This window comes from Cuculus canorus, chromosome 2 (assembly GCF_017976375.1).
Source record: "Cuculus canorus isolate bCucCan1 chromosome 2, bCucCan1.pri, whole genome shotgun sequence".
Taxonomy (NCBI): domain Eukaryota; kingdom Metazoa; phylum Chordata; class Aves; order Cuculiformes; family Cuculidae; genus Cuculus; species Cuculus canorus.
Window position 1 is genome coordinate 151,089,929 of NC_071402.1, and position 26,518 is coordinate 151,116,446.

The 26,518-nt window shown below is 40.6% G+C and overlaps 1 protein-coding gene across 2 annotated transcripts in view; it reads right to left on the reverse strand.

Moving 5' to 3' along the window:
* DNAJB6 (DnaJ heat shock protein family (Hsp40) member B6) overlaps positions 1 to 24,651 on the reverse strand; it is a 67,459-nt gene extending 42,808 nt beyond the window's left edge. For both annotated transcript variants that reach the window (XM_054057192.1, XM_054057191.1), the window contains exons 1-5: positions 24,495 to 24,651; positions 14,476 to 14,584; positions 11,658 to 11,767; positions 9,098 to 9,157; positions 8,635 to 8,745 (exon numbers count right to left, since the gene is read on the reverse strand). In XM_054057192.1, coding sequence (XP_053913167.1) covers positions 8,635 to 8,745; positions 9,098 to 9,157; positions 11,658 to 11,767; positions 14,476 to 14,540 — 346 coding nt within the window. In that variant the 5' untranslated portion in view covers positions 14,541 to 14,584; positions 24,495 to 24,651. The remainder of the gene's footprint in view (positions 1 to 8,634; positions 8,746 to 9,097; positions 9,158 to 11,657; positions 11,768 to 14,475; positions 14,585 to 24,494) is intronic.
* Between the last annotated feature and the right edge of the window lie 1,867 nt (positions 24,652 to 26,518).

Genomic DNA, 26,518 nt, shown 5'->3' on the forward strand with positions numbered 1-26,518 from the left:
TGTCCTTTATTCTTTGCAATCAGAGCCACGCTACTGTCTCTGCCAAAACATGACACTGAGGAAAAGCTGAACACTGTACTGCAGATGCAGGAGGATGACACTGTAGCTGCAACACACTGAGCAGAAGAGCACTGAAAGGCTGTTCAGTCCCCGCAGAAGAAAGCAGACTCAGCAGCACTGAGTACTACAGTCTGTGATGTTTCAGTAAGTAAAGGCAGTACAGGCTGCCTGTCTGCCATCATTTCTTTATATCCAAATCATACAGTTATTGATCACAACAGAAGACATTCTGAAATGCCAGTCTGAATAATGCATTTATGCAATGAGCTATAGGTACAATACATCCAATAAAATCAAACCCTTGTGGTATTTCTATCTTGTTGCCTATTTGAAAGTTTCAAAGATGCAGATTTGCAGTAAAAACACAACCTCAGGCTCCAGCTCTGGAGTGTACCCAGGCACAGTAAAGCATATCAGAACTGCACACGCCAGAGAGACATATAAGCACTTTCACGAAATATTTTCATCCTTAACTACAAAATAAGTGTACTGTTGATGCCACTTGCCCACAAGAGACACTACAATGCTGTTGCAAGCACTGATTTACCTGCCCAGAGTGGTTCAGAATGTTTTCCTTTATAACTGCTCACTTCCACAGATTACATCTCAAACAGACATTTGTCCTACTTAAGAAGATTTACCAGTAGGTAATCTATAGGAGAGATCCCGGGATTGGAATTTCCTAGGAAAAGGAGATTTAAAACACTACCTTTGAACGCCATCTACACTACAATTACCTAGATGCTCAATTATGGCATGTGTCACTCTAATTGACATTTCATACTTATCAAAGTGCTGCCCAAATGTTCAGATATACCTTAAAAAGTGAAGGAATGTTCCACTACCATTGTATGACCTGCTCTCCTTCTGCTTTGCTCATGATTTTTCCTCTGAATAATTTAACCAGCTCACTATCCGAGAAAGAGGGAGAAAAAAAAAAAAACACACAAAACCCTTATTTTCTCAAGGACTAAGACCCAGATGCCCAAGACAAACTTTGTCTTTAGCTCAAACCTCCTCAACCATCTTCTCAATGCATCTAATGCGATATTGGAGCAAGGCCTCTTCCCTTGCAACAGCAGAAGCTGTATATTATTTTAGCTACTCACAGAGCTACAGCATTAGTTCCATCTGTTCCTGTTTGATAATGCTCTAAAGGTGAGAATTCCTGTGTTTCAAAGACCTTTGAACCTACTGAGCTACTCAAAAATCAATAGCAGTGAGATTTGGACCACTCAGTACATAATTATGATCTAAAACTGGTGCCCACAAAATACAATCATGCATATTCATACCAAAGCAATGAATGCACAAGCAAATCTGTGAGCACTTCATAAATACTGAAAGTTGCAAATTTATGTCAACAAAAAGATTAATTAGAAAGAGGACATTGTTGAGGAAGACATCTTTAATTGAAAGTCTCCTTCATGTTTGATTTTAAGAACCCATTTGACTAACAAGTACATTTTGCATTAGAACACTTACACATCATAATTATCAGAAATTACATTACATGTGGATTAAAACTATCTGACTCTTATGCAAACCTTTTGACCCAGCAAGACAACTTTCTGTGCTTGATGAAAAGGTTGATGAAACTATCCCATTCCTAAGCCACCGATCACATAAAACAGTTTACCATCTTTACTACACATAGGTTTTTCCTCTTTCCTGACAAATGAAGACTCTTTAGCCTAGATGCTTAAAGTAAATCACTCTACTCTTCCAGAATACTACTCCTTCACTTTATGTAATTGATATTATTAGTCAATCTGCAGTAATTCTGTTTGATGAAAGTAAACTACATACCATATAACTAGCTACTTGATGTTCTGTGACCAATATTTGTATCTAGCTAGCCATATAAAGATGTTGAATTTAACTTTATCTTTGGTTTCCAAGAGTATAGATTTTTAAATATCATATAAACCAGGTAACCAGAATTCTCCAGGGAAAACAAAGAATGCATATGGGTTTATATGCATCACGTGCTATTAAATTTAGATTAAAATACATCCTGAATTCTAGTTCTACAATCAAAGGAAAACATTTAAGGCATTTATCAGATACCATCTCAGAAGGTACAATGAGAATACTAAAGTGTTCACGAACTATAGCAAAACTGTCAAGAGTATAATCTACGTGGGAAAAGACTCCACAAACAGTCTCTTGGACATCAAGTCTAGAAAAGGCAACCATCTGCATCACATTATTAACACATTCTGCCACAAAGAAAAGCATGATTCCTTGTGGCGTTCATTTAGCTAGACATACAGGCATCTAAAGCCATTTGAAATGCTATGAAACATCCCGTCTAGCTTCCAGACACTGCTGCCATAGGATACTAGTCTGATGTACTTCCCAAATTGTACTTTCCAGCCCATACAGAAATTACTTGGGCAGATCAGATACTCTAAGGCATTTCAAATGTCACTAGATGCATGTGAAGCTCAATGTGTATAGAAGATGACTTAACTACTTAAGGAGTTGTTTGAACTACTAAATAGCCTGAATAATGTTACCATCTTGTGACATCCATTTCATCTTCCAATACAATTCCTCCCACATAATCCATTCCTGCACATAACCCATTCTTGAAGTGAAAATCTGAAAAGCCTCCAAACCAAAACTAAGTCAATTCTTTAATGTCCAGAATCTTAATCAAGCATTTTTTCCCTACACCAAAATACATCAGTTTCTCTTCCTCACAATGCTTGAAGCAGCAGTCTTTAAATTAGTGAGTACACCTCTGTTACAAGAGGTAACATTAGGATCCTTTCCCTCACTATGAGCTGCTAAAACACAACAGAAGAATGTCCTTGAAAAGTTCACAAGCAAAACACGAACAAAACACTACACAGAACACAAACCAGATCAAGTCAAGCTCCATATATAATTTGAGCAGGATATAGTTGAATTTTACTAAAATGGGAAATCAATCCCTATATTCAGAGTAGACAGTTTTAATGTCAAAGGACACTCAAAGAATGGAAGACGTATATGGTACACTACTGAATTAACCAGCAGCTCCCCAGACACTGATGTTCCAAGGCAGTACTTTGCAATCCAAAGTGTAGTACTGCACAGGAAGCATCACCTTTTCTTCCCATTATAGGGATTATCATCCATCCATATGTCAAAGATATTGAAAACTATCAGTGGGAGAGCTCACTAGGAGAAAGCAGACTCTGCTGTAACAAGGTGGCACAGAAAGCAAGCCCACGTGTCTCAGAAGTTAAAAGCTAACTTGCCGTCATAGTATCAGACTAAGTTTAAAAAAAAACACCAGTCTCAGTCTTATTTTTAAAAAGAATGTGCCACAATAACAGCAAAGAGAACCTGTGACTGCCTGAGCTAATTCCAGTGCAACAAACACTACGTAACACCAACTTTACTCCATTTGGAAGTGTTCAGTCTTCAACAGTATTATAAATTTTCATTCAAAAAATCTAAAGGGACTCATGAGTCAAAAATCACCACCGAAGTCTTGATACATCCTCCTCTTCTCTACAGATGAACAAAGATGCCTCTTTTTATAAAGAAAACTTTCTGTAACTGCAATATCAGTGCAACACAGCTCAGTGGAGTTTAACAGACTGAATTCACAGCACAATTCTATAAATTCTTCACATCCATAAGTTTCCAGAGATTATGCATCTGAATGCTATTTTTTACATATCCAATGGCAACCAGAATAGAGAGTCCCACCTGCAGTCTGTGGGCTTCACTACATGGCACTATACAGTACTTCAAACTGTATAAAAGGTGTAAACTTCGAACTGTATAAAAGGTGTAAACATTTCGAAGTATTTACCCAAGTTCATCTTTGATTCCAGCAGTGTACATCTCCAGAAAGCATGACCTCACTTCTTATTCAGTAGTTTATAAAACCAATTATACCCAAGTAGCTCCTTAAAAACAATCATTAGTTCCACAGAAAATTCATCAACAAGTTTAAAACTCCTCATTTTTTGAAGATAAGATTCCCTTATTCTTCAGGACAAAAGCTGTCCCACCAGTGATTCAACAAAGTAGAAACTACAAGGGCTCTTGTTCACCAATGCAAATGTTCAGGTTACACGTTATCATTGTACTGCTTACTTTTGGCATTATTAAATGCACTACATTCAACTGAAAGCACTCATATTTTCACATTTTACTACCTTAAACATTCACAGAACTATCACAAAGACCGTTGCAAACACTTTTTATAGAAAGCTGTGAAAAAACTAGTTTGAGTTACACCTTTCCATGTTAGAGAATATCTTAAACAGCTTAAAGACCCAAAAAAAATAAAAAAAAAAACCTAAGAGGTGCTCATCTTGAAGCCTTCTGACTGGAAAAACTACAAGAGCTTTTTACTCAAAATCCAGAGTTGAACATGGGTTTTAAGACTCTGGTCTCTGTCACTGCAACGATCCCATGAAGGGTAGGCAGCTTTGAAACAGTCAGTTCTCATCAAGTGGAGTATACATAACACTGCTGACAGTGCCAGAACCTTACTGCGCAAGAAGAGGAGCCTGTGCCACGTTGGTCAACATTTTAAAGCTGACAATGACAGTGTGTTGGGTTTGCACAGCAAGATTTTGGTAGCGGGGGCACTACAGGAATGGTTTCTGTGAGAAGCTGCTAAAAGTTGCTAGAAGCTTCCCCCTACATCCAACAGAGCCAGTAACAGCCGCCTGCAAGATGGACCTGCTGCTGGCCAAGGTCAAGCTCACCAGCAACAGCCATAGCACCTCTGTGATAATGTATTTAAGAAGGAGAAAAAAAAAAACCTGCACACCACCCACTGTAGCCAGAGAAAGAAGAGAGAACATGAGAGATACAACTCCAGAGACAAAGAGCTGTGTTGCACTGATATTGCAGTTACAGAAAGTTTTCTTTATAAGAAGGGGGAAGAGGTGCTTCAGGTGCCAGAGCAGAGATTTCCCTGCAGCCAGTGGACAAGCCCATGGAGGCTAATGGTGGAGCAGATATCCACCTGCAGCCTGTGGAGAACCACACAACAGAGCAGGTGGATACCCAAAGGAGGCTGTGACCCTGTGGAAAGCCCACACTGGAGAAGGCTCCTGGCAGGACTTTTGACCCCAGCAGGGACCCACACAGAAGCAGTCTGTGAAGAACTGCAGCCTGTGGGAAGGACTTGCACTGGAGAAGTTCATGGAGAACTGCGAGAGGGACACCATGCTAGAGCAGAGTAAGAACATGAGGAATCCTCCCCCAAAGAGGAAGGAGCAGCAGGAACAATGTGTGATGACCACAACCCCCATTCCCTCTCTCCCTGGGCCATTTCGAGGTAGAGGTATAGGGCTGGGGGTAAAGCTGAGTCTGAGAAGGAAGCAATGACAGGAAGGCATTTTAATATTTAGTTTTTATTTATCATTACCATACTCAGATTTGATTGGCAAATTAATTTCTTCCCAAGTTAAGTGTGTTGTGCCTGTGATCATAATCATTGAGTGATCTCTCCCTGCACTTACCCTGACCCATAAGCCTTTTGTTAAATTTCCTCTACCCTGCCCAGCTGAGGAGGGGAGTGATAGAGCAGCTTTGGTGGGCACCTGGAGTCCAGCCAAGGCCAATCCACCATAAATACTAATCAGAACATGAAACATATAGCCTGTTTCTGAATAAATAAATAATGTGGGGTGTTGAGTAGTGGGGAGAATGTTTTTGGAACCCTGACTTGATGAAAATATATCTCTGTGCTGGTGACAAGTCCACTGTTTCCCCAGGGTAAGATACATCATTATTTCTACGCAGGAGAGGCTAAGTAGCTTCAATATCCCAGAAAAACTTTGGCAGTAGTGGTACCTCCATTTGATAAGCTGTATTATGTCATACAGCCTTCCTTCTAAGCAGTCCACAAGGGAAGCCCTCAGGTTCTTTTTAAGCCCATGATTTCAACTTGCAGAACTTAACTTCATGGCTTTAAGATTAGTCACAAACGCCGACATTCTCACAGACAGTGAGTTAAAGCTTTTGCTGGTGCTGATGAAGTAAATGCAGTTAACATCAAGTAGATTCTATGCCACTCTCCCAGAAGTTAGAATATACCTGAATGATACAGTTTACTCTAGTTAAAGATATTTGATTGAGGTCAACTATTTTAAATATCTTCAATTTAAAAATAAACAAGAGAGCTGAACACCCTCTCCGAGCTCCTCCTTACTAGCTTCCCACTCAACATCTTGCTCAGATTTTTCTAGGCTTTCTACCACTCAGTCACAGAATGGCTGAGGTTGGCAGGGACCTGTGGAGGTCATCTGGTCCAATCTCCTGCTCAAGAAGTGCTATTCTAGAGCAATTGCCCAGGACCATGTCCAGGAAGCTTCTAAATATCTCCAAACATGGAGACTCCATAACCTCTCTAGGCAATGTGCTCCAATGTTCAGTCACCTTCACAGTAGAAAAGCGTTCCCTTACATTCACGCAGAACCTCATAAGCTTTTGTTTGTGCCTACTGCCTCTCAGCCTACTACTGGGAACTACTGATAATAGCCTGGCTCCATCTTCTTTACACTCTCTCTTCACATATTTAGTTATACTGATGAGACCCCATTCTGAGCTTTCCCTATATTGAACAGCTCCAGCACTCTCAGCCTGTTCCTCATATGAGAGATGCTTCAACCTCTTATTTGTTTTTGTGGCTCTTCACTGGACTCTACCCAGTAGTTCTGCCTCTAGCACCTGGGAGCCCAGAACTGGACACAGTACGCAGATGTGGTCTAACTAGTCCCAAGATCTCACTTCATCTAAACCGAAATCCTTGTCTAGTATTCCCTGATTCTTCTGCTGCTGCAGGCACAGGGGTTCCATCTTCCTAGTTCATCCACTGTTTCACCCATTTAGTATTTTGCTAGATGATTCCTCCAATCTACCCTCTACTACTTCTGCTAATTTCCCATTGGATCTAATTGCTCAAGTTCTGCTGCTTATCTTCTACCAGATTCTTCCTCTAGCTTCTCATCTCATTCATCAAATAAGCTTCTACTGAAATCAACCTCTAGCCATTTAAGCCCTTTTCTAATCCTTCGTTAGTCATCCAACAACTGATGATCCCTGAATAGCAAACCCAAAAGATATAATTAAAATCTGAGCTGAATTAGCCTCTTAATGCTGCCAGCAAAGATAAAAAACTACCTTCAAAAATATTAAAACATCTACATACATTATTGTAGAAATTAATCAATATCAAGGCACTGAGTAGGAGGACAGCTTTGATTTTCAAGTATACTTCTGGCAGTTTATAATATGGGACTTTTTACTTTCTGTAATTAAGTACTGAGCACAGGAACTGTTCCACTTTATACAGGTCAGCAAAGTTTTATACAGTGGAACATACACAGATTGAGTAAGAACTCCAGCACCTCTGAAAAGACCTTCAAATACAGTAGAGCAAGCAACATCACAAGCCAAAAGAACATCAGCACTATGGTGAATACATTGACAACTTTATCACATATTGCTTCGTTTTACTCAATGAAGCTTCAAGAACTACTGAAGTTGTCTGAGCCCTCAGGGGCTCCATCCTCCCAAGCAAACATGGGACAGGAATATGGGAGAATGTCTAGAGCATGTATGCAGCTATTCCTATTTTCATGCAAGAAAATTATTCCTGTGATGATATGAGTTCATACTGAGAGCTATACTGTAGCAGTTACAGGTAACCTGTCCAGTTCAGAAGCTCTAAAGGCTACATTAAATACTTAAAGGTCAAGACAGATCAAACTGAACAGACTAAGTTCAGTCACTCAAATTCTTGAGAGGGAATTCCAGTATATACCTTTTCTGTTGAATGTTAGTTCCTTCCAACCTAGGAAGACATGGCAGCCATTTTATAGCTTTTTTAAACCTGGCTGGCATGGTTTAACCCCAGCCAGCAACTAAACACCACAGAACTGCTCAGTCACACCCCTCCTACCCAGTGGAATAGGCAGGAGAATGGATAAAAGTGGAACTCGTGGGTTGACAAAGACAGTTTAATAGGACAGCAAAAGGTAGAAAGAGGAATAGAATATACAGAACTAGTGATGCACAATACAACTGCCTACCACCCAGTGACTGATGCCCTGCCCTTCACTGAGCAGCCATCACTGGCTCCCATCAACTACCCTAGTCTACAGACTAAGCATGACTTCATACGAGTATCCCCTTGGGCAGTTTGGGTCAGCTGTTCTGACTGTTTCACCTCCCAGCTCCCCGAAGCTGAGAAGTCCTTGACTGCTTGTCAACAACAAGAAACTTCAGTGTTATCAACATTATTTTCATCCCAAATCCAAAACACAGTGCACACATCAGCTACCACAAAGACAATAAACTCTACCCCAGCTAAAACCAGGACACAGGCCTTCCAACAAAACATGAACTTGTAAGGCATACCTGTTCTGTACTATCAAATCAACCAAGAAGAAACAGGTAGAAGCAAACATTTTAAATACAATATAAAATACAAATTGTTTACCTCCAGTTTTCAAAGCTATCTAATAGTAACAGAAGCTGCATTAACTATGTTTGTTTTCTAAGAGTAAATTTTTAGATACATATGACCAAACCCACTGGATTACTTACCAAAGAAATCAAATGAAAAGGGGTCCCTTCCACCAAAAAACTCCCTAAAGACATCTTCTGGGTTACGGAATGTAAATCCAAACTCGAACTGGCTGTCAAGATTATTTCCACCTGCAAAAAGAAGTGAAACTTCATTTACCCTCATACATTCTGACTAACAAGAAAGCCGAGGACTACATAGTATTTTAATAATTTAAAAATATAAATGCATCAAATTCCTAAAATTTCTCTTTCCCTTTCAGGTATCACTCTAAGTATACATAACACCTTTTATAATTAATTCTCTTTTCTCTGTTTCCAGGTAACAGTTCCAGCAACCAGAAAAATTGTAAAAACAGTTGTAATTTCAATTTTCAGAAGATTGCGTTTTAGGCCTTAGCATAAGCATTTCCAGATTCCTGTCTTAAAAAGAAAGCTGCAGAAAACTGCTTTCCATCAGAACAGAGAAAGCATTTCAACATACCTCCGCCTCCATTTATTAAGCCTTCTTTTCCATATCTGTCATAGATGTCACGTTTTGTAGCTACAAGGAGAATTTGTAAATCATGTCAGTAAATAAGCACATTGAATGTAAAAAAAAAAAACCAACACAATTTAACTGGTATTCTCAGCTAAACATCCTCTCAAAGCTAGTTTATTTAAGAAAGTTCAGGCATGTAACTGGTTGTTGAGGATTGCCAAAGCAGTTTAGGTGCTGAAAGAACAGGTACTAAACTTCAGACTTATTACCATTTAGTTGTAGAAGCTCAGGCCCTGTTGTAAAAGAACAAAATTCTGGTACAAGGACAAACTTCACAAGACAGTTTGCCTTTAAACAGATTACTGCAAGCTTTCGATTGTAACGGCCCTCTGGAATTCAACTTTCTCCTCCAAACAAGTCTAATCTCAAAGCTGGTGAAAACTTGCCTGGATAAAGCCCTGATGTCATCAATCTCCAAGAAAAGACAATTCCACAGGCTCTCTGGAAAACAGTTCCAGTGCTCAAGCATTCTCAATTGTAAGCATTGTCTTCCTTCTACTCAATCAAAATTTTTCTTATTGCAAATCATAACAACTGTCTCTTTTCCTTTTACTACACAAGACCAAGCATTTTGTGACAGTCTTGACAAGGGAAGGAAAGCTTCTGCATGAGTGACTGCAAAACCCCTCAAATTAATTACAATCACTCCTAGTTTAATAAAGGGGAAAAAAGTGATGTTAAGAAAATGCCATTGAAGGATTTGACTCAAACTGCTTCTAGCTATTACTATAGAAGACAAGGAATGGCTCTTAATTTCACTGCAGACTAGCTGTCCTGTATCCACGAGAAAGGGGAGGAAAATGAACACTACACTACTACATAAGATCAGTCTGCACTGTTGGTACAGGAAGGGAACCTGAAGAGCTTAAGGAGATGGAGAGCCAGCTTATTTTGCTTGTATTGGCATGGAGGCATCAGCCAGAAGCCAGTCAGGGAATCTATCTTAGACTCTTTAACACGCTATTCCCACTGGAATCTCTTCAGTGAAAGATGTTTTTGCATTTAAATAACATCACTGGAAGAACATGCAGTTACCTCAAACAGCTGCTGAAAGGAGGTTAATCTGAAAAATGACCAAAGCAGTAAGGTAGACAAACTGTCAGAAGGAGCAGGGAACAGCGAGGAAGACCTGAGGGCTCACAAAGCCCGAAGTTCATCTTGAAAAATATAACGTTCTTGAAACCACAAGGGAAGTGTGTTCTATGATCGTCCAATTTCAATGTTCTTTGCTTATGTAACCCCTTACAAAACTATTCTTCTGCCAAAAATTTGTCTTCATTCAAGCCTGTAATGGTGTCAGAAAATCTCATTAAGTCTGTAGGACAGTTGACTGCCTTTTAACCACAGGGCTCAGGATTCAGATACCTGTGCTGCACAAATGGTTAAAACACCAGTAACTTAGGAGCTGAACTAGATCCAAAATCAGGCAGCAATTTTAGAAGATATTCTAAAATTCTAGCAATGTACTGCTTCCAAAGAACTTAATATCTGTGTTAACAACCAGACCAGTATCCTATTTTTATCTTGCTCAAAAAACTTAGTGAGAAGGTTAAATTACTCCAGAAGACAAGTATACAACGAACTGCCCATAAATTAAGCTCTGCTTCTCTCATGTCAATTAATTATCAAAACTGACTGAAGAAACAGCGTGTACAAGACCACAGCTCTATAAACCAGCCGAAATTCTGAAAGGTAATTTAGTTGCTGCTAGAGCTTTAAATATAGCTTTCCCATGCTGGTCTCAGGTGAAATCAAGGACACTTCAGAAATAGCACACAGACAGCTGCAGTCAATTACAGGGGACAATCACTTTGTTATGATTCAGACTGCTTTTGCCAAAACACCAACAGAAGTTAATGATACTTTCCAAACAAAAACATAAGGGTGAACTGTAAGGTGAATTTCTGCATCACATGGGTTAGGCAAAGCAACTGTTTCAGAACAATTCAAAATATAAACACTCTCCTCAATATCACAGATGAATGGATTTACAGAATTCACCCAAACACCAAAATCCAAATTTTCAGCAAGGTTTACAGTATGCTTGGGCTTTGTGAAGACTAGTTTACTGTAACAAGGACTAGAATCAGCAGCCCCAGCAGCAGATACTCCAGCGCCTGTCAGGCCTGTTTTTTACTGGATAACAACAGTAATTCCCCTATACCAATGGCAACATTGGTTTTACCTCCCAAAAGAAAATTAATCATGGTATTCACAGGTACCTCTTCAGGAATTTCTGAAGAGGACCTGGCAGACAAGATTTCAGTGTCTAGAAGGAAACTCATTTGGTTAATCATCTAGAGAGATCCTGATTTTTTCATTTCAAAATTTCTGCTTATTCTGTCTGATATACAAGCATCTTTCTCCCCTTGTTTTGAAAAGACAGTAGAGTCAGATGCTAAACCAAAGTTACAATACCCACTTAAAGCATTATATCTCCGCATTTTCAGTCTGATTACCAGACTAGAGAACTGCAGTTCAAGAGACCTTTTAAAATACCTACCATCTGACAAAACTTCATAGGCCTCGGCTACTTGCTTAAATTGCCGTTCTGCCTCTTCTTTATTGTCTGGATTTTTATCAGGGTGCCATTTTAATGCCAACTTACGGTACCTAAATAGAAGGAAAACAAAGGATGTCTTACCCTGAAATGAAGGAATATGCTACACAAACTGTTTCAAAAAAGTTGGCAGGGATTAAAGTATTTAGAAATTCCCCAGTGCTTTGTATCTTACTTCTAGACCAGTATCAGCAGATTCTGCAGGTACACAAAGAACCATCTACTCTGATTTGCTTAAAAAAATGAAGAAAAAAAGTGGGTCTGGGTTTCTTTAGTAATTTTGAGATTATTCCTATGCACTTCTGATGATCCATCACAAACAGAAATACTTTACAGAGTTATGATTTAACGTAGGTCAAATTATTAATTTCTTTACCAGGACCTAATCATAAACTAAATTAACATCTAGCAAAATAATTACATGAAATCTATTATAATCAAAACAGTGACTTAATTACAGATCTGAAAATTACAAGTTTCACTTCTATTTACTACACGGTATGATAAAAACAAACAAATACAGAAATAGAGATACGTATGCATACAAAGATATGCCAATATTTAAGCATAGAAGGAATATAGATAATCACAATTACAAGTGTCGATACATAAATTTAAATACACAAATAGATAGAAAAAGGAATAGATACAGAGGCTACAGTGAAAATTTCCCTCTTAAGATTGGTGAGAATACTCACATACAATGCACCAGCATTGCATGACAGGCACTACTCAAGATATCAAGAAGTCTGACTGAATGCTTGAGATGGGCGAAAGTACTCACATTCAATACATCAGCACTGCCAAGGGGCGAGGGCCTGATCGCGAGGGGGGGCAACTTCACCTAAGCCTTCATTTGCTGTGTTAGGGAATGATATTGTGCACTGCACCCAAACTCAGGACGAGATTACTGTTTCCAGCCTGCTATGATTCAGAAGAGTTCAAAAGGCTCTCCATACAATCACTTAAATGATTTTGAGATAATCTACTTTCATCAGATTTTTGAACATTCATTTGAATGTTTTAATATTCGTTTTGGCCTCAGCTTGGAATTCTGGCAACTTTTACCAGTTATATCATATAGCACCTCACCTGGGCTACAACCCAGCTATCAGGTGTATTCGGCTGTAAGGGGGTGACAGATGGTCTATCTTCTTCTCAAATGAAAGGGTCTTTTCAAAAGCACACAGGACTCCAAGAACACTGAGGGCATGGCCAGGTGCTCTGGATCACTGCATCATGACAATGGGTATTATCTCCCCAGTGTGCCTGGTTAAGATGATCAGTCCCCTTCTTCAGGCTATGAGGGAGTCTTCTTTCCAAGCACAGCAGTTTCAGGTAGGGCAACGGAATGCCCTGGCCTGAGTGACTGCCTCTGTACAACAGGAATTCTCCCCAAGCAGGCTGCATTAACACAAGCCTGGCTTCCCTTGATCAGCAAGTAGCTGAGAGATAGGAGGACAGTGTTGTTACAAGCGAGTCAGAAGTTGTGCTAAGGGGCCTAACACACCCTGTGTGTGCTCTAGCAAGGCCAGGGAGGAATCGCACCATCATATGATCAACTTCTGTCAGGTCTAAGCAAAACATTCCTTAACGTTTCTGCTATGGGATTTTCCTTAGAGCTCCATAATTATTCAATACTACAACCAACCATGGAAAAATATCAAGAGTACTCTTCTGCTACAAAAATTATAAAGCTCCAAGAGTACTCCGATACCAAACTGTGGCAGTATCCTGACATCAGTGGCAGTATCCTGACATCAGTGGCTTCTTTGACTGCTCCATCTGCACAGAACTCCTATCATCAAATGAAAAGCTTTAAGCGAAACTTTTTTGTAACTACTTAGAAGGGCAAAGCTAACCTTGCACTTAGGCTGATTTGGAGTTTTACAAAGTCACACAAGACCACAGTTCAAACGTTTGAGCTGACTAAGTAGTAAGTGCAGGAAGTTGTAAAAGAACAAGGGAGAAGAAAAAAAAAACCATAAATCGAGCTTCAAAATGCTGGTGCAATTTGATTAATTAAGCTCAGGCACCAAGGAGAATGCAAGAGAAATACAGTCTTTCCAGGTCACTAGAAACTGCAATTTATTGTCAAACTATTTCAGTATACTAGAAATGTGAACTACAGAATTGTTTCCTCGCAACTGTTTGTTAAAAAGTAAAGACCATCTTTTGAAAAAGTGTTCCAAACACACATCTTAAAACAGTAAATAAACAGTGAATCTAAACAAAGAACTGTGTTTCATTCCTCTGAACACTCCTAATTTAACCAGTGTTGTGGTTTTTTTAATAGTAACAGATGTTCAGTACATCAAAATCGAAGCACAGAAACCAGACCTCCTGTTAGGAACGAGTGAGTATGCAAAAAAGTAACATGCCAAATACTTGTTAATAACTTTGAAGAATCAAATGGAGGGGAAGACTAGTTAGTGTCATTCAGTTACAGAAGAAGGGGCCACCACTGTGAGTATCATATTAAGTTTGGAGGCACATTTGTACAGAAACGTATTTAACAGTGATCTAAAACCAGAGACTGATGTCATTTTCACTTTAGCTATACTCATCGCTCTTTTCCTAATCTCACAGAAATGAGCAAACTTTTTCTTCTGAACACTGACTACTTCTCTGCTAGCAAAGGTATCACCTCAGATGACTACTCCCCATCCTAGTATTGACAGTGACAATCCACAAACCATGCGATTTTATTTGTTCCTTAAAATGCACAACTTTTATTTAAATATATACTAGTAATACTTACGCTTTCTTAATATCTTCTGCTGAGGCATACTTTTGCACTCCCAGAACTTCATAGTAATCCACCATGTTTCAGTAGTTGTCTTGTTAACAAGAGCTGAATCTTTCAAGTCCTGTAAAAACAAAAACTTGTAAATGAAGCTTGTCCAGTTACACTACCTCATAAAAGTCAGGTAAGAACCCAGTATCTTCCAGTACCAAACCTGATCCAAAAGCTGCTTCTTTTTAGAAATCTGAACATTCCAAACACCAAAACATAAAACCACTTTATGTTGACAGATCATTTGGATTCTGATTTTTATGTTCTTTAATCCCAGTGAAACATAGTGCAAGGAGATATAGGCAAACCACTGGTTCTTGGAACAGATTTTCATCAGTATATTAGGAAGAGTATCTATTACTGTGACTATTTTGAAATATACATTAGTAACTCCAGACTCAAAAGAAACCGTGTATCATGCTTACTTTATGTCATCTGTGACACCTATCTCATGTCTTAAGTACGTACAAGCATAAACAAGGAGCCACAACTTTCATCTCTACTGTTCAGAACATTAAACCACTGAGAGGCAACATACGTGCAGGTCTCAGAAACCTAAAATTCCACCTATAGCTTCCAACAAGCCTTTCTTAGACTCAAACTGACAAAAAATTCACTCATTGTCAAAGATACTGAATTCCACTTACTTCCTTTACGTTTACCAACAAAGTACATAGCCAGGCAAGATTACTCAAACTGCAAGGTTAACCAACCAACTCATATACAGAGGCACCTTGTGTTTCTTAGTATAAAGTTTGCACAATAATACTAAGACACCTACAAGTTAAAAGAAAAGGTATGTGCCCTACTCAAATTTAAACTGCCAGTTTCTTGTCAATATTGGGGAATAGTTACAAGGAATACTTCCACTAACGATTACTTCAACTAAATGACCCCTGAGATTAAAGAATGTTTCTAAACAACTGCAAGACCATTTTACCTCTTCATGCCAGGGCATCTCCCCACCACTGCAGCACATCTCCACTCTGGCAAAACTTTCAACCACCTTCTCATACTACCACTGCCACTGGCTCATTCCAAGTTCCATGGGAAAGTCAGCACTGACCTTTCCAATGAGTTATCAACTCACTGCAGGAAAAGTCATCCAAAAATACTTAGAACATAACAATACAGCAATGCATCAGTCATATTTATATTTCCTCATCCCATGCATCAAGAACAAAAATTCATTGGAATCACTCCCCTCCTCAAGTCATTCACTGTTTCTCATCTCAGCCCAGGCAAACACTCATTTTCATATTCTTTCACATAAATGCTGAAAGAATTATGCATGATATAATCCACTGAAATATTCAGAAATTGATTCATTGTGCTAGTATTACATTTATCTTTCAACATCCTGGATACAAACTTTAAAGAGCAACTTCATTTTAAAATAAATTGGTACATCTTCAAAATACATTGCTGTTATAGGTTAAAGCTTTATTAACTTTAATTAGCGGTGTGGTTACACACACCTTTCCTCAAATGGCAAAACCAATTTAAGAGATACCCTACCATGCTACCTCTCCCTTCCAAAGTACTTACAGAAACAAACATACTGGAGGAGCTACATGTTTCAAAACTTGGGTGGTTTCAGCTATCTAGTTAACCATACAGTCCCACAAACATTTATTAAATATTAAAGTGTAGCAGGTGAACAGACCTCTAATTGACTCGCCATTTGAAGAAATCTCCTCATTGAAAAAAACAGTAAGGGTATAGTTAATACTCTGACCAACAACAAGGGAAGCTGGGAAACATGAATTTAAATGAACATGTAGAACGCCAATACTAACACAGTAATGGCAGGGTTCAATATGTAAACACATAGATTACCAAAAATATCCCATAATATTTCCTATCAACTAGTCTCACTAGTATTGCTGTTTCCCAAATGATAAGGAGACTAGCTCTACAAACACACAGGTGAGGAGCATGGCCAGCATGAGTTATGTTACCAAATCCTGTAGTCAATCCTTATGTGTAATAGCATATATGGAACATATGGTTACAAGAAAGAAATTTGGGCAGAGGGGAATTTAGTGTAAGCCAAGCTTAAGGCTAGAGGTCAGAGCCCCTCCTAACAAGGGATACTAGCCTAAAATCAGTGAGCTAATAGCAGGAAGCCACAACACATAAAAGAAAATACCTTTCTGCAAAGGTTTTATTCCCTGTATTGTCCTTTCTTTCTTAAATTCAAGACTTGCATTAGCACTTCTCTCAATTTAGTCAGATAACTCAGAGGTAAAACTCAAAACTCAAGCTTACACCTGGAATATCAGATAGGAAAATTAACTAACTGATAAGCAAAAAATATATGCACATTGGCAGTCATATTGATTTCAATATATATTTCTATAAACACTTAAAAGGTTTGTTTAAAAACAGTGCTGCAGTGTTGTAAGTTCACACTCAATACAAATACCAATATCCTACACAATAGAAGCCTGAAGCTGGGACCAAAAATGAGTGCTGAGGCAACATGACTAGCACTTACTACATGTACTCTGCCCATAAAAAGCAACTTGGAGCTCCAAGAACAGAGGAATTATTTGTTTCAGAGAAATGTCTGAGGCTTGCATATTATATCATTTGTGAGCGTGTTATTGTTCAGTTTTTAGTTGCCACTAAGACAAACTCTAGAACTGAGACAAGCCAGCAGCTCCCTGAAGAAAACAAACTGTTTATATTCCTCTTCTCTTAGTCAAGCATTCAGATGACAGGAAGAGTTCATCTCCAACTAACCATGACTTCTAACTGCTAGCAATCATAAAGTATGAACTGCACTGCAACAATTTCAGGTATCACAGAAATTTTTGTCGTGTGTGCACAACTGTTTCAGCAATATTTACACGGAGAAAATTCATCTGCAGCTTTTTTTTTTTGGTCCAGCTTAAGCAAAACATCCAAAACCATGCAACACCATCATGTAATATTTAACCTCTTAAAAATACTTGGATTTTTGCTCAAAATCCAGTAAGGAGTAAAAAGAAACCAACCAAAAACACCGCTCAAAACTAGAAAAGACTTCTGCCTCCAATCTTTCCAGGAAAAAATATTTAAAATATTCAAGGAAGAAAACAACCACCACCATCAACTCACAACAAAACAGAAAACATCTAATAGAACTACTGGTTTTCTTTTTCGTTTTAAAGGCTAGCAGCAATCTGCATGGTGGCAATGCCTATAGATTCAAAGAAGGAAACTGTATACCTTCCATCAAACTGACCAGGAACACTCGACTGTTCTAACCAAAACTACATCACAAAAACCTTTTGATCCCAAATCTGTCAATTTGTCTCCAAATATATAAGCAAGGCTCATTAAATAGGCACTCAAGAGGTTTTTCTTCACAAGCCACAAGGAAGCCAGCCTTGTGCTGCTAGTTTCCTTCACCAACCACGGAAAATCTTCAGTCTCAGAGGCAAAAAACTCCAGATGAAAGAAGTTTCACTGTCTTCGTGTTTGCTTGCAAAAACCTACAGTTCCTTGCATTCATAACTGCTCTGTGCTTAAAGTATGCTATCAGCTACTTTAACTCCTTCTCTGGAGCATGAATAAATCATCCAAATGTTTATGTGAAACCGAAGTTTCCGTGGCTTATAGATTTCCTGGTCATCACAGGAGAAGTCAGCTTTCTTCAGGCTCACTGAGCAGAAGCGATGAAAGCTCATACCTCAAGTACAGGACTAGGCACCAGGCCTCTCCCTTACAGCACAGCCCAAAGCCACATCAGTTTAGAGTTATCTAGAAACCTGGCTCATAAACTCTCTTTACAGCAAAGTCCTCAGCTACACAAGAGACAAAAGAACAACAGAAGGCAGGTATCTAGAGAGCTACAAACTTTTACAAGATCAGATGACAAAGAAAACAATAACCTGACACACAACCAGCAGGGATGACAAAGCAGCACTCCTAACTAAATATGGAAGGGAGGAAGGTATCCAAACAAGAAATTATTTAATTGGTCAGGAGGGAATTCAGACAGCAAAGGGCATGCAACCTTTGCAGTTAGCCTAGTCAGAAAAAGTTATCTATTTCTGGCCGCAAAGCAACAGGGCAGCACAGAGTCCCGAAAGACACCAAAATAGCTCAAGCTTAGTGCCTACAGCAGTCACCTGGAAAGAGGGAGACGGAGTTCCAAATTCCTGATTCACGCAGTTCCAGTCATCAACATGCTGTGCAAGTTGCACAGCCATCCAGTTTCTAGTACCCTGCCTGCTTTCTATGAATGTATCTCAAGGATTGCATCCTGCTGACAACATAAGAGGAATACCCTGTGCTGAATCCCAGTTCAGCTTGAGCTTGTACCTGATCTATTCAGCAGCAACCCAGCAATTTAGAGATGTCCCTGGTATGTCAACAGATGATGCACACACTCGAGGATCTTTGGGAACTGCAAGCAGTAGTTAAAAAATATGATATTTCATATTCCAAGAGTTTTTACTAGAAAGCATCGGGTCAGATACACCTGATAAAATTTTACACCCATTCCAAGTATGAACAAGACTACAGTAGCATACAAAAAAGGCCAAGCAATACACGCACTTTCAAAGTTTTCCAGCATTTCTTCATTTGCAATTTATGTAGCAAAGACACCCTCGTTAAGCTTCCTATTATTTACAGTACAGTAAATCCAGAGACACACACAAATATTTTCAGTCTTAAAGGAACAAAACTTCAGCTTAAGTTCAGTCACTTCATTGGCTCACAAGCCACAGATCTGAAATGTAATCCATGAATTGCAATTAGCCGCCTACATCTCTTCAAGTTACTCCTCTAAAAGAGGAGTAAATAGAGATCAACCTTAAAGCACTGTTTGCTTCCAAGGAGTCCTCAGGCACTGCCCTTTACATACACATACTGGTTACAGGAACTGCCTTCTGCTGTCATCCAAAAAAAAAAAAAAACAACAAAAAAGACAAATCTAATAATCTAATACCACAGCTCTTCAGAGTGGGACACCACTCAGGCAACAATCACATCCATTTTACCTAGTTCATCTTGGCAACACAGAAAGCTATACAAGTCCCAAAACCCTGGCCAAATCCCCAACCAAGTGAAAAGATCTTTATCTGTTCTAGCAACAATATCTGGGATGTGCCACACGTAACTGACCCACCAGCAGTCTCTTGATTCTCCTAGCAAAGGTCCACTGTGCCAGCGCTGTACAAGTGCTAACACAAAACCACCGACACTACATACCAGGAAATCTCTGTAAGACGAAGCATAAGAATGCTAAGAAACGGAAAGAAAGTTACCTTAATTCTGATGAGTTTAACAATACAGAGCAAGAAAACTTTCATCAAGTTTGTGGCTAATTAATCTAACAAACACATTTAAACAATACAGAGACATTAAATTTTTCTTCCCACTGATACATGCACAGTGAGGTGCAGACTAAGCTGTATTAAAACCCACCCCACTTTTAACTTCTACTTACCTAAGCTTAGAAAAGCTGTCACAGTTTAACTTCACAGGTTCCTGAAATTTATTGTTTTGTGGAAAAATGTAAATTTACTACATAATTAAAGTTAAAAATGTAGTTAAATAGCAATGTCTATACTCATAACATTAATACTACCACAGCATCCCCATGAGATGAATCTAATAAAACAAACATTCCAAAAAGCTTAGCCTCATGTTTACACCAAACATCCTGTTCTATGCTAGAAAACACAGTGGATTTGAAAAATGATTATTTTATGAGAAGATGCAGTTTATGCAGGGAAGAAGGTACTGAGGTCAACTGCCTCACCTTGCAGTTCAAACTCTATTTAAAAAAAACCTCAACAATAAAAACCCACCACAATCAAAAAAGAGCCACCAGTACAAGACTCTCTCACTCCTCAAGGTAAAAAGTTACAAAGAACCCTGTCCACTCCTCTCCCGTGTAAGAGAAGAAAGACAGAGCTGTGGCAAGAACTACAGGACTTTGCCTGTATCACTGCCTGGCACGTGGAAAGCCCTCAGAGTCCAATAAGTAAGAAACCATTAAAAAAACATAATTAACGTACCAAAAATGGAAACAGAAGAAATAAAAAAATCTGCATCTGTGAAAGAAACATAAACCAGCTAACACACACTGGAAAAGTAAGTAGCTCAGTGAACAGGCTACCCTAACAGCTTTGGCTGATACTCCACTGCCTATCTGATCCATCAGCATGCCCTAAATCAAGGGGTACTTATTCACAATCTCTCCTTAAAGCAGAGAGGCATTTTTCCAAAACACGACTCAGGTGTCCAAATTTGGAAGCGTGTCACACAAATATCTGCAACACTGGCACCCTCCTAAAACTAACCATAAAAGGCTATTTTATACAAACTAAAAATATTCCTAACTCATTCTAAAAAATGCATGATTGATGTTTGATTAAGCAATTAAAAACAGTGAAAGCCTCAACTGGCAAAGATCAGGTCCAGAAAGTTTCAGCCAAATAATCACATGCAACCAGATAATCCTTTAGGGAAAAGAAAATAGTTTAAAGTCTCCACACACTTTCCCTGAAGTAGTTTTCTAGAGACATAATTTTACTTAATCTAACCAGGCAAAAAAAAATGCTATATTAAGTCAAACACCAATTTCTTTTTCAGAACATCAACAACAAGCTGTCAGACAACATTTGAAGACAGAAAAGAACTTCTTATAAGTGAAAGAATTGACAAAACCTGGCACTAATGTAGCCACAAACAGCTTCAGACTTGTATGAGTTATAACATCCTTGTTAAGTGCTCAGTCCTTGCTAATACATGAGGGATTTCGGTACTTATCCAGAACAAATAGAAAACATCAATGAAACCTGTAACTAGAAACTGTAGGAGTGAATTCATATGCATGAATTATTTCTTCCCTAGCAGTTAAATAAACAGAAGCAGAATAATGCTTTCATTAAGTCTAAACTTAAGAAAAGTCTAACATCCATCCAAATGCAGTATTTAATTTAAAAGCAAAGAAAAGATAATTTAAACTTACCAGTATCTTCAACTACAATTTTCATTTAAATCTATCTTGAAATAAACAATCAACACAGATAAGATCCAGCAAGTTCTGACAAAGCTAAACAATTTTTCACTAATCCTCCCATTCCTTGAAAAGTCATGACAAAAAAAAAGCTGTCAACAGAAAATGTTTCCAGGACATCACTGACGAGGTTTTTTGTAAATGCAATTAGAAAAACGGAGCACTTCCTACTTCAGGAGCAAAAAGCCAGAATATTAAACTTCACGTAACTAAGTTGAAAATCAAGGCAATATATTCCCTTCAAAACACTGATGTTTACATGATAAGAAACAGATGGTCTACTCAAGTATGGAAGTCCAGTGCTTTGACACAATCGAGATGCATCATCCTCCACAGGCAGAAGCACAAGAGCAGAACACGGCCAGCACGGGTGGCTGCACCAGCCTGCTCAACCTGGTCTGACACTGCCATTAATTCCAGGCCAGAACTTCAATGCCCCTGGACTCAGCAGTAAAACACAGTCATCACCCTCATCCCACATGACCTCAGCTCCAAGACCTATCTGCATCAATGCATTAAGCACAGATGTAGGCGTCCCAACAGTTTTACAGTTTAAAAAACAAACCAGATATTTCTTTCCTTGTACAGTCCAAATATTATTAAGAACTCATACATCCTTGTTATTGAGATGATGTAATAATCAGTTGTTTCCTTTCTTCACCCGCATTCCAAAAATTCCAGTGGATGAAAAAAATTATATAGTACATAGAGACAAATGTATGCATCTATTAAAACACTAAATAGTACAACATATTATTCCTCCAATTAAAAATGCTGTGTTATGCAAAAGTGAAGCCTTGAGTGCTCTTCCTCAAAGTAGGAAATCTAAATTAGTAAACTGCATCAATCTAGGAAAACCAGAAGAAAACACCAGAAAGAAAAGCTATTTTGGTAATGTTGTGCTGTAGTCAGAAAGCACAAGTGCTAAAAAGACAAATCTGATGGAGAATGAAAGGAACTTTACAGTTTAGAGATAAAAAATTTATTAATAATGCAGTTTAAACAGTACTGCCAGTAGAAATGGCAATTTAAATATCTTCTCCTATGTTTTAGAATTAAATTTTCTTAAAGAATCTCAATTTACTCGCATCTCAAACATTCCCTTGTTCTCCACTGAAAAGGCAGCATGAGAGCCAAGAGGATGAAACAAAGTTAGAGCAGCACTGTGTGCTAGTCAGTACTGTGGTTGTTTAAAATGAAAAAAAAAAAAACACAAAAAAGTAATCAGAAAGACAAGATCTGTAAATACATTTACTCATTGATCCAAACAAATCTTGTTTGACAACATAATCCAGCAAACTAAATGGTACTTTACCCACTAGGCTCTTGATCATCAGCTGAACATAAAATCCCTCCTAACTAGAGCACAAGGATCTCCAACTGGTAAACAAAAAATTAAGGTCAGCAGGCAGCAGTAATTGCAGCCTCCTAGGACCAGAGAGGCATAGCCCAGTTTCATTCCACCTGTTTTCTCTGTGTCAACACTTTGTTCTTAGCACTTTTTGACACTTTACATCCTAAAAATTCAGAGCTTGATCACTGATAGACTATGCAATGTCACAAGCTTGACTATTTGCACATTAGCACTGTAAACAAAAAGTTTATCACTAACAGAATTCAAACCAAACTTCCTCGATATTTTGAATAGTCTTTTCTAATGCCCCCATTAGAACAGCTCAAGTCCAGCACATCCTGACCACAAACTATTTCCCTTACCTCTCAGGGACAGATTTCAACTCAGCTTGGAACTCGGCAGCAGCAAGTTCAAAACACCTGACCACGACTGCCTTCAGCCACAACAAACCTTACTACTGACTCTCCTCTAAGTTAATGAGTGCAAAACAGAATTTAACTAAACCACTTCCATCGTGGGGGAAAAAAAAAAAACACTCTAATTTACAAGCATACTAAAAAAGTATGCTGCAAAGAAGAGAACTTTAAGTAAAAGGTCTGTCCAAGAGCAAAGGGTGAACTGAGGCTCTTCCTCACTGTTTTGTAACTGAAACCTCTACAAGCACACACAAAAACGTGAGTTTGTTTTTTCCCCCCCGCAGGCCTTCTCTGCTTGGGGCAGACAGCACACAAATCCGACCCGGATGGTTAAATCCCAGGGTCCCAAACTGCACCTCCCCCATCCCGAGTTACAGGACAAGCCCAGGGCAGGGCCTGATCCCCTCCGGGTGCGCCTGCCCTGTACAAACTCTACTCCAGCTGCTGTCAGGCACCTCCCCAGCACCAAAGAACAAAAATGACAGAACGGTGTCAGTTTGAAGGGACCTTAAAGACCATCCAGTTCCAACCCCCTGACATAGGGAGAGACACCTTCCACTGGATCAGGCTGTTCAAAGCCCCATCCAAATTGGCCTTGAACACTTCTAAGGAGGGAGCATCTACAAGTTCCCTGGGCAACCTGTGTCAGTGCCTCACCAGCCTCAGCGTGAAGAATTTCTTCTTTAGAAATTTCTTCTAGTCTAAACCCGCCCCTCTCCAATGTAAAGCCATTCCCCCCAATCCTATCGCTACATGCCCTTATAATCAGTCCCGACACAGCTTTCTTGCAGCCCCCTTCACTTACTGGAAAATCACTATAACGTTTCCCCGGAGTCTTCTCTCCTCCAGGCTGAACAACCCTAACTCTCTCAGCCTGCCCTCACAGCAAAGGTGCTTCAGACCATCTCTGTGGCGTCTTCTGGCCCCGCTCCAACAGCTCCATATCTTTCTTCTGTTGAGGATGGCAGAAGTGGACAAGGCACCGCAGGTGGGGGCTCAGCAGAGCGGAGCAGAGGGGGGAATCCCCACCCTCTCCCTGCTGGCCGCGCTTCTCTCGATGCGGCCCAGGACACGCTTGGACCCCGCGGCTGCGGCCCCCCAGGCTTCCCGGCGGCCCCGCTCCCGGCCCCGCCGCTCTCCCCTCCCCCCAGACGGCCGGCGGAGCCGAGCCCCGGCCCCCCGCACTCACCCGGCCCCGGTGCCTCCACTGCGCGGCCGCTGCCACCCGCCCCGCCAGCAGCAGCGCACGGCACCCGTGGATCAGCCGGCAAACAGGAAGCTCCGTCAGCGCACTGCGTCACTTCCGCTCCGCTGTTTCCGGAAGTTTCTCGAACGCCGTCGCTCCCGCCCGGCGGCTGCGCCTTCTTTCCCCCTCCGCCTCGCGTGCGAGCAGAGCCCGCCCCCTGCCGGCAGTTGGTGGCGCCGCAGAGGGGGCGGGGCGGGGCAGGACGGGCGGGCTATATATGGGCGTGGCTTGTGTAAGGAGGCGTGGTCTGTATGGGGCGGGGTCTTCGCGCGGGTTACGGGGCGTGGCTTCGCGCGGGTGTGTGAGGGGCGGAACTTCATGGTCGAGGAGAAGCATGGCATGAGGCGGCGATGTGCGCTCACAGCCCAGGAAGGCAACCGTGTCCTGGGCTGCGACAGAAGGAGCGTGGCCAGCAGGGCGAGGGAGGGGGTTCTGCCCCTCTGTTCCCCTGTTGTGAGACCTCATCTGGAGGATTGTGTCCAGTTCTGGAATCCCCAGTATAAGGATATGGAGCTGTTGGAATGGGTCCAGAGGAGGGCTACAAAAGATGATCAGAGGGTTGGAGCACCTCCCATAGGAGGACAGGCTGAGAGAGTTGGGCTTGTTCAGTCTGGAAAAGAGAAGGCTCAGAGGAGACCTTATAGCGACCTTCCAGTACCTGAAGTGACTACAGGAAAGCCGGAGAGGGGCTATTCATAAAGGCTTGTGGTGACAGAACAAGGGGCAATGGGTATAAACTGGAGAGGGGCAGATTTAGACTGGACATAATGAAGAATTTCTTCACTATGAGAGTGGTGAGACACTGGAATGGGTCGCCAAGGGAAGTTGTGGATGCCCCATCCCTGGAGGTGTTCAAGGACAGGTTGGATGGGGCCTTGGGCAGCCTGATTTAGTGGGATGTCCCTGCCCATGGCAGGGGGTTTGAAACCAGATGATCTTTAAGGTCTCTTCCAACCCTAACTTGTCTATGAGTCTGTGGGGGTGTGTTTGTGGGAGTGTGGCCTGTACAGGGAATAGGGCTTCCCACGAGGGGCGGTGTCCACACCTGTCCCACAGACCCTCCCAGGAATCACGGAATCATTACGGTTGGAAAAGACCTTTCTGGTTTTGCCAATGCCATGGTAAAGCTGAAACAGGTTTTCTGAATCTAACAGCTTTTCTGTTTTGATAGTCCTGTCAGAGGTCCAGTTCAACATGGTGCGTCTTCCTGCAAGGGCTGCTCCTAAGATCTTTGGTGGAATCGCAGCATCATTGAAGTTGGAGATGACCTTTAGGGTCATCCCGTCCAGCTAGCAGCCCAGCACCACCACGCCTACTAAAACATGTCCCAAAGTGCCACGTCTGCACCTCCAGGGATAGGGGCTCCACCACTTCCTGGGCAGCAGTTTTCCAATGCTTCACCACTCTTACAGTGAAGAAATTTTCCTAATATTCAATCTAAACCTTCCCTGGCACAACTTGAGGTCTTTTCCTCTCATCCCATTGCTTCTCACTTGGGAGAAGAGACCAACCCCCACCTCGCTACAACCTCCTTTCAGGGAGCTGTAGACAGTGATAAGGTCTCCCCTCAGCCTCCTCCAGGCTAAACAACCCCATTTCCCTGAGCCACGATAACAATTTTAACAAATACTCTTTGGATGGGTGAGTTTGGCTCCTGGATGCGAGAAGATGGAACTCTTTCCCCCATGAGCGTCTTTGTTTCAGCCTTAAAAACAGTCCATTTGCTGACACAACATTTTTACAGCTGAATTTGTCATTTTCCAGCTGGCACCTGCACAGATTCCTCCCGCTGTTTGAGTGTTTTCAGCATGATGCTTTGGGATCCAGTGGAAGGTGTCTCTGCCCATGGCAGGGACATTGGAACTGGATGATCTTTAAGGTCTCTCCCAGCCCAAACCATTCTATGATTCTATGTGGTATTCAGAGTGTCGTGGCTGACAGCAAAGCACAAGCATCCAAGTTATTAT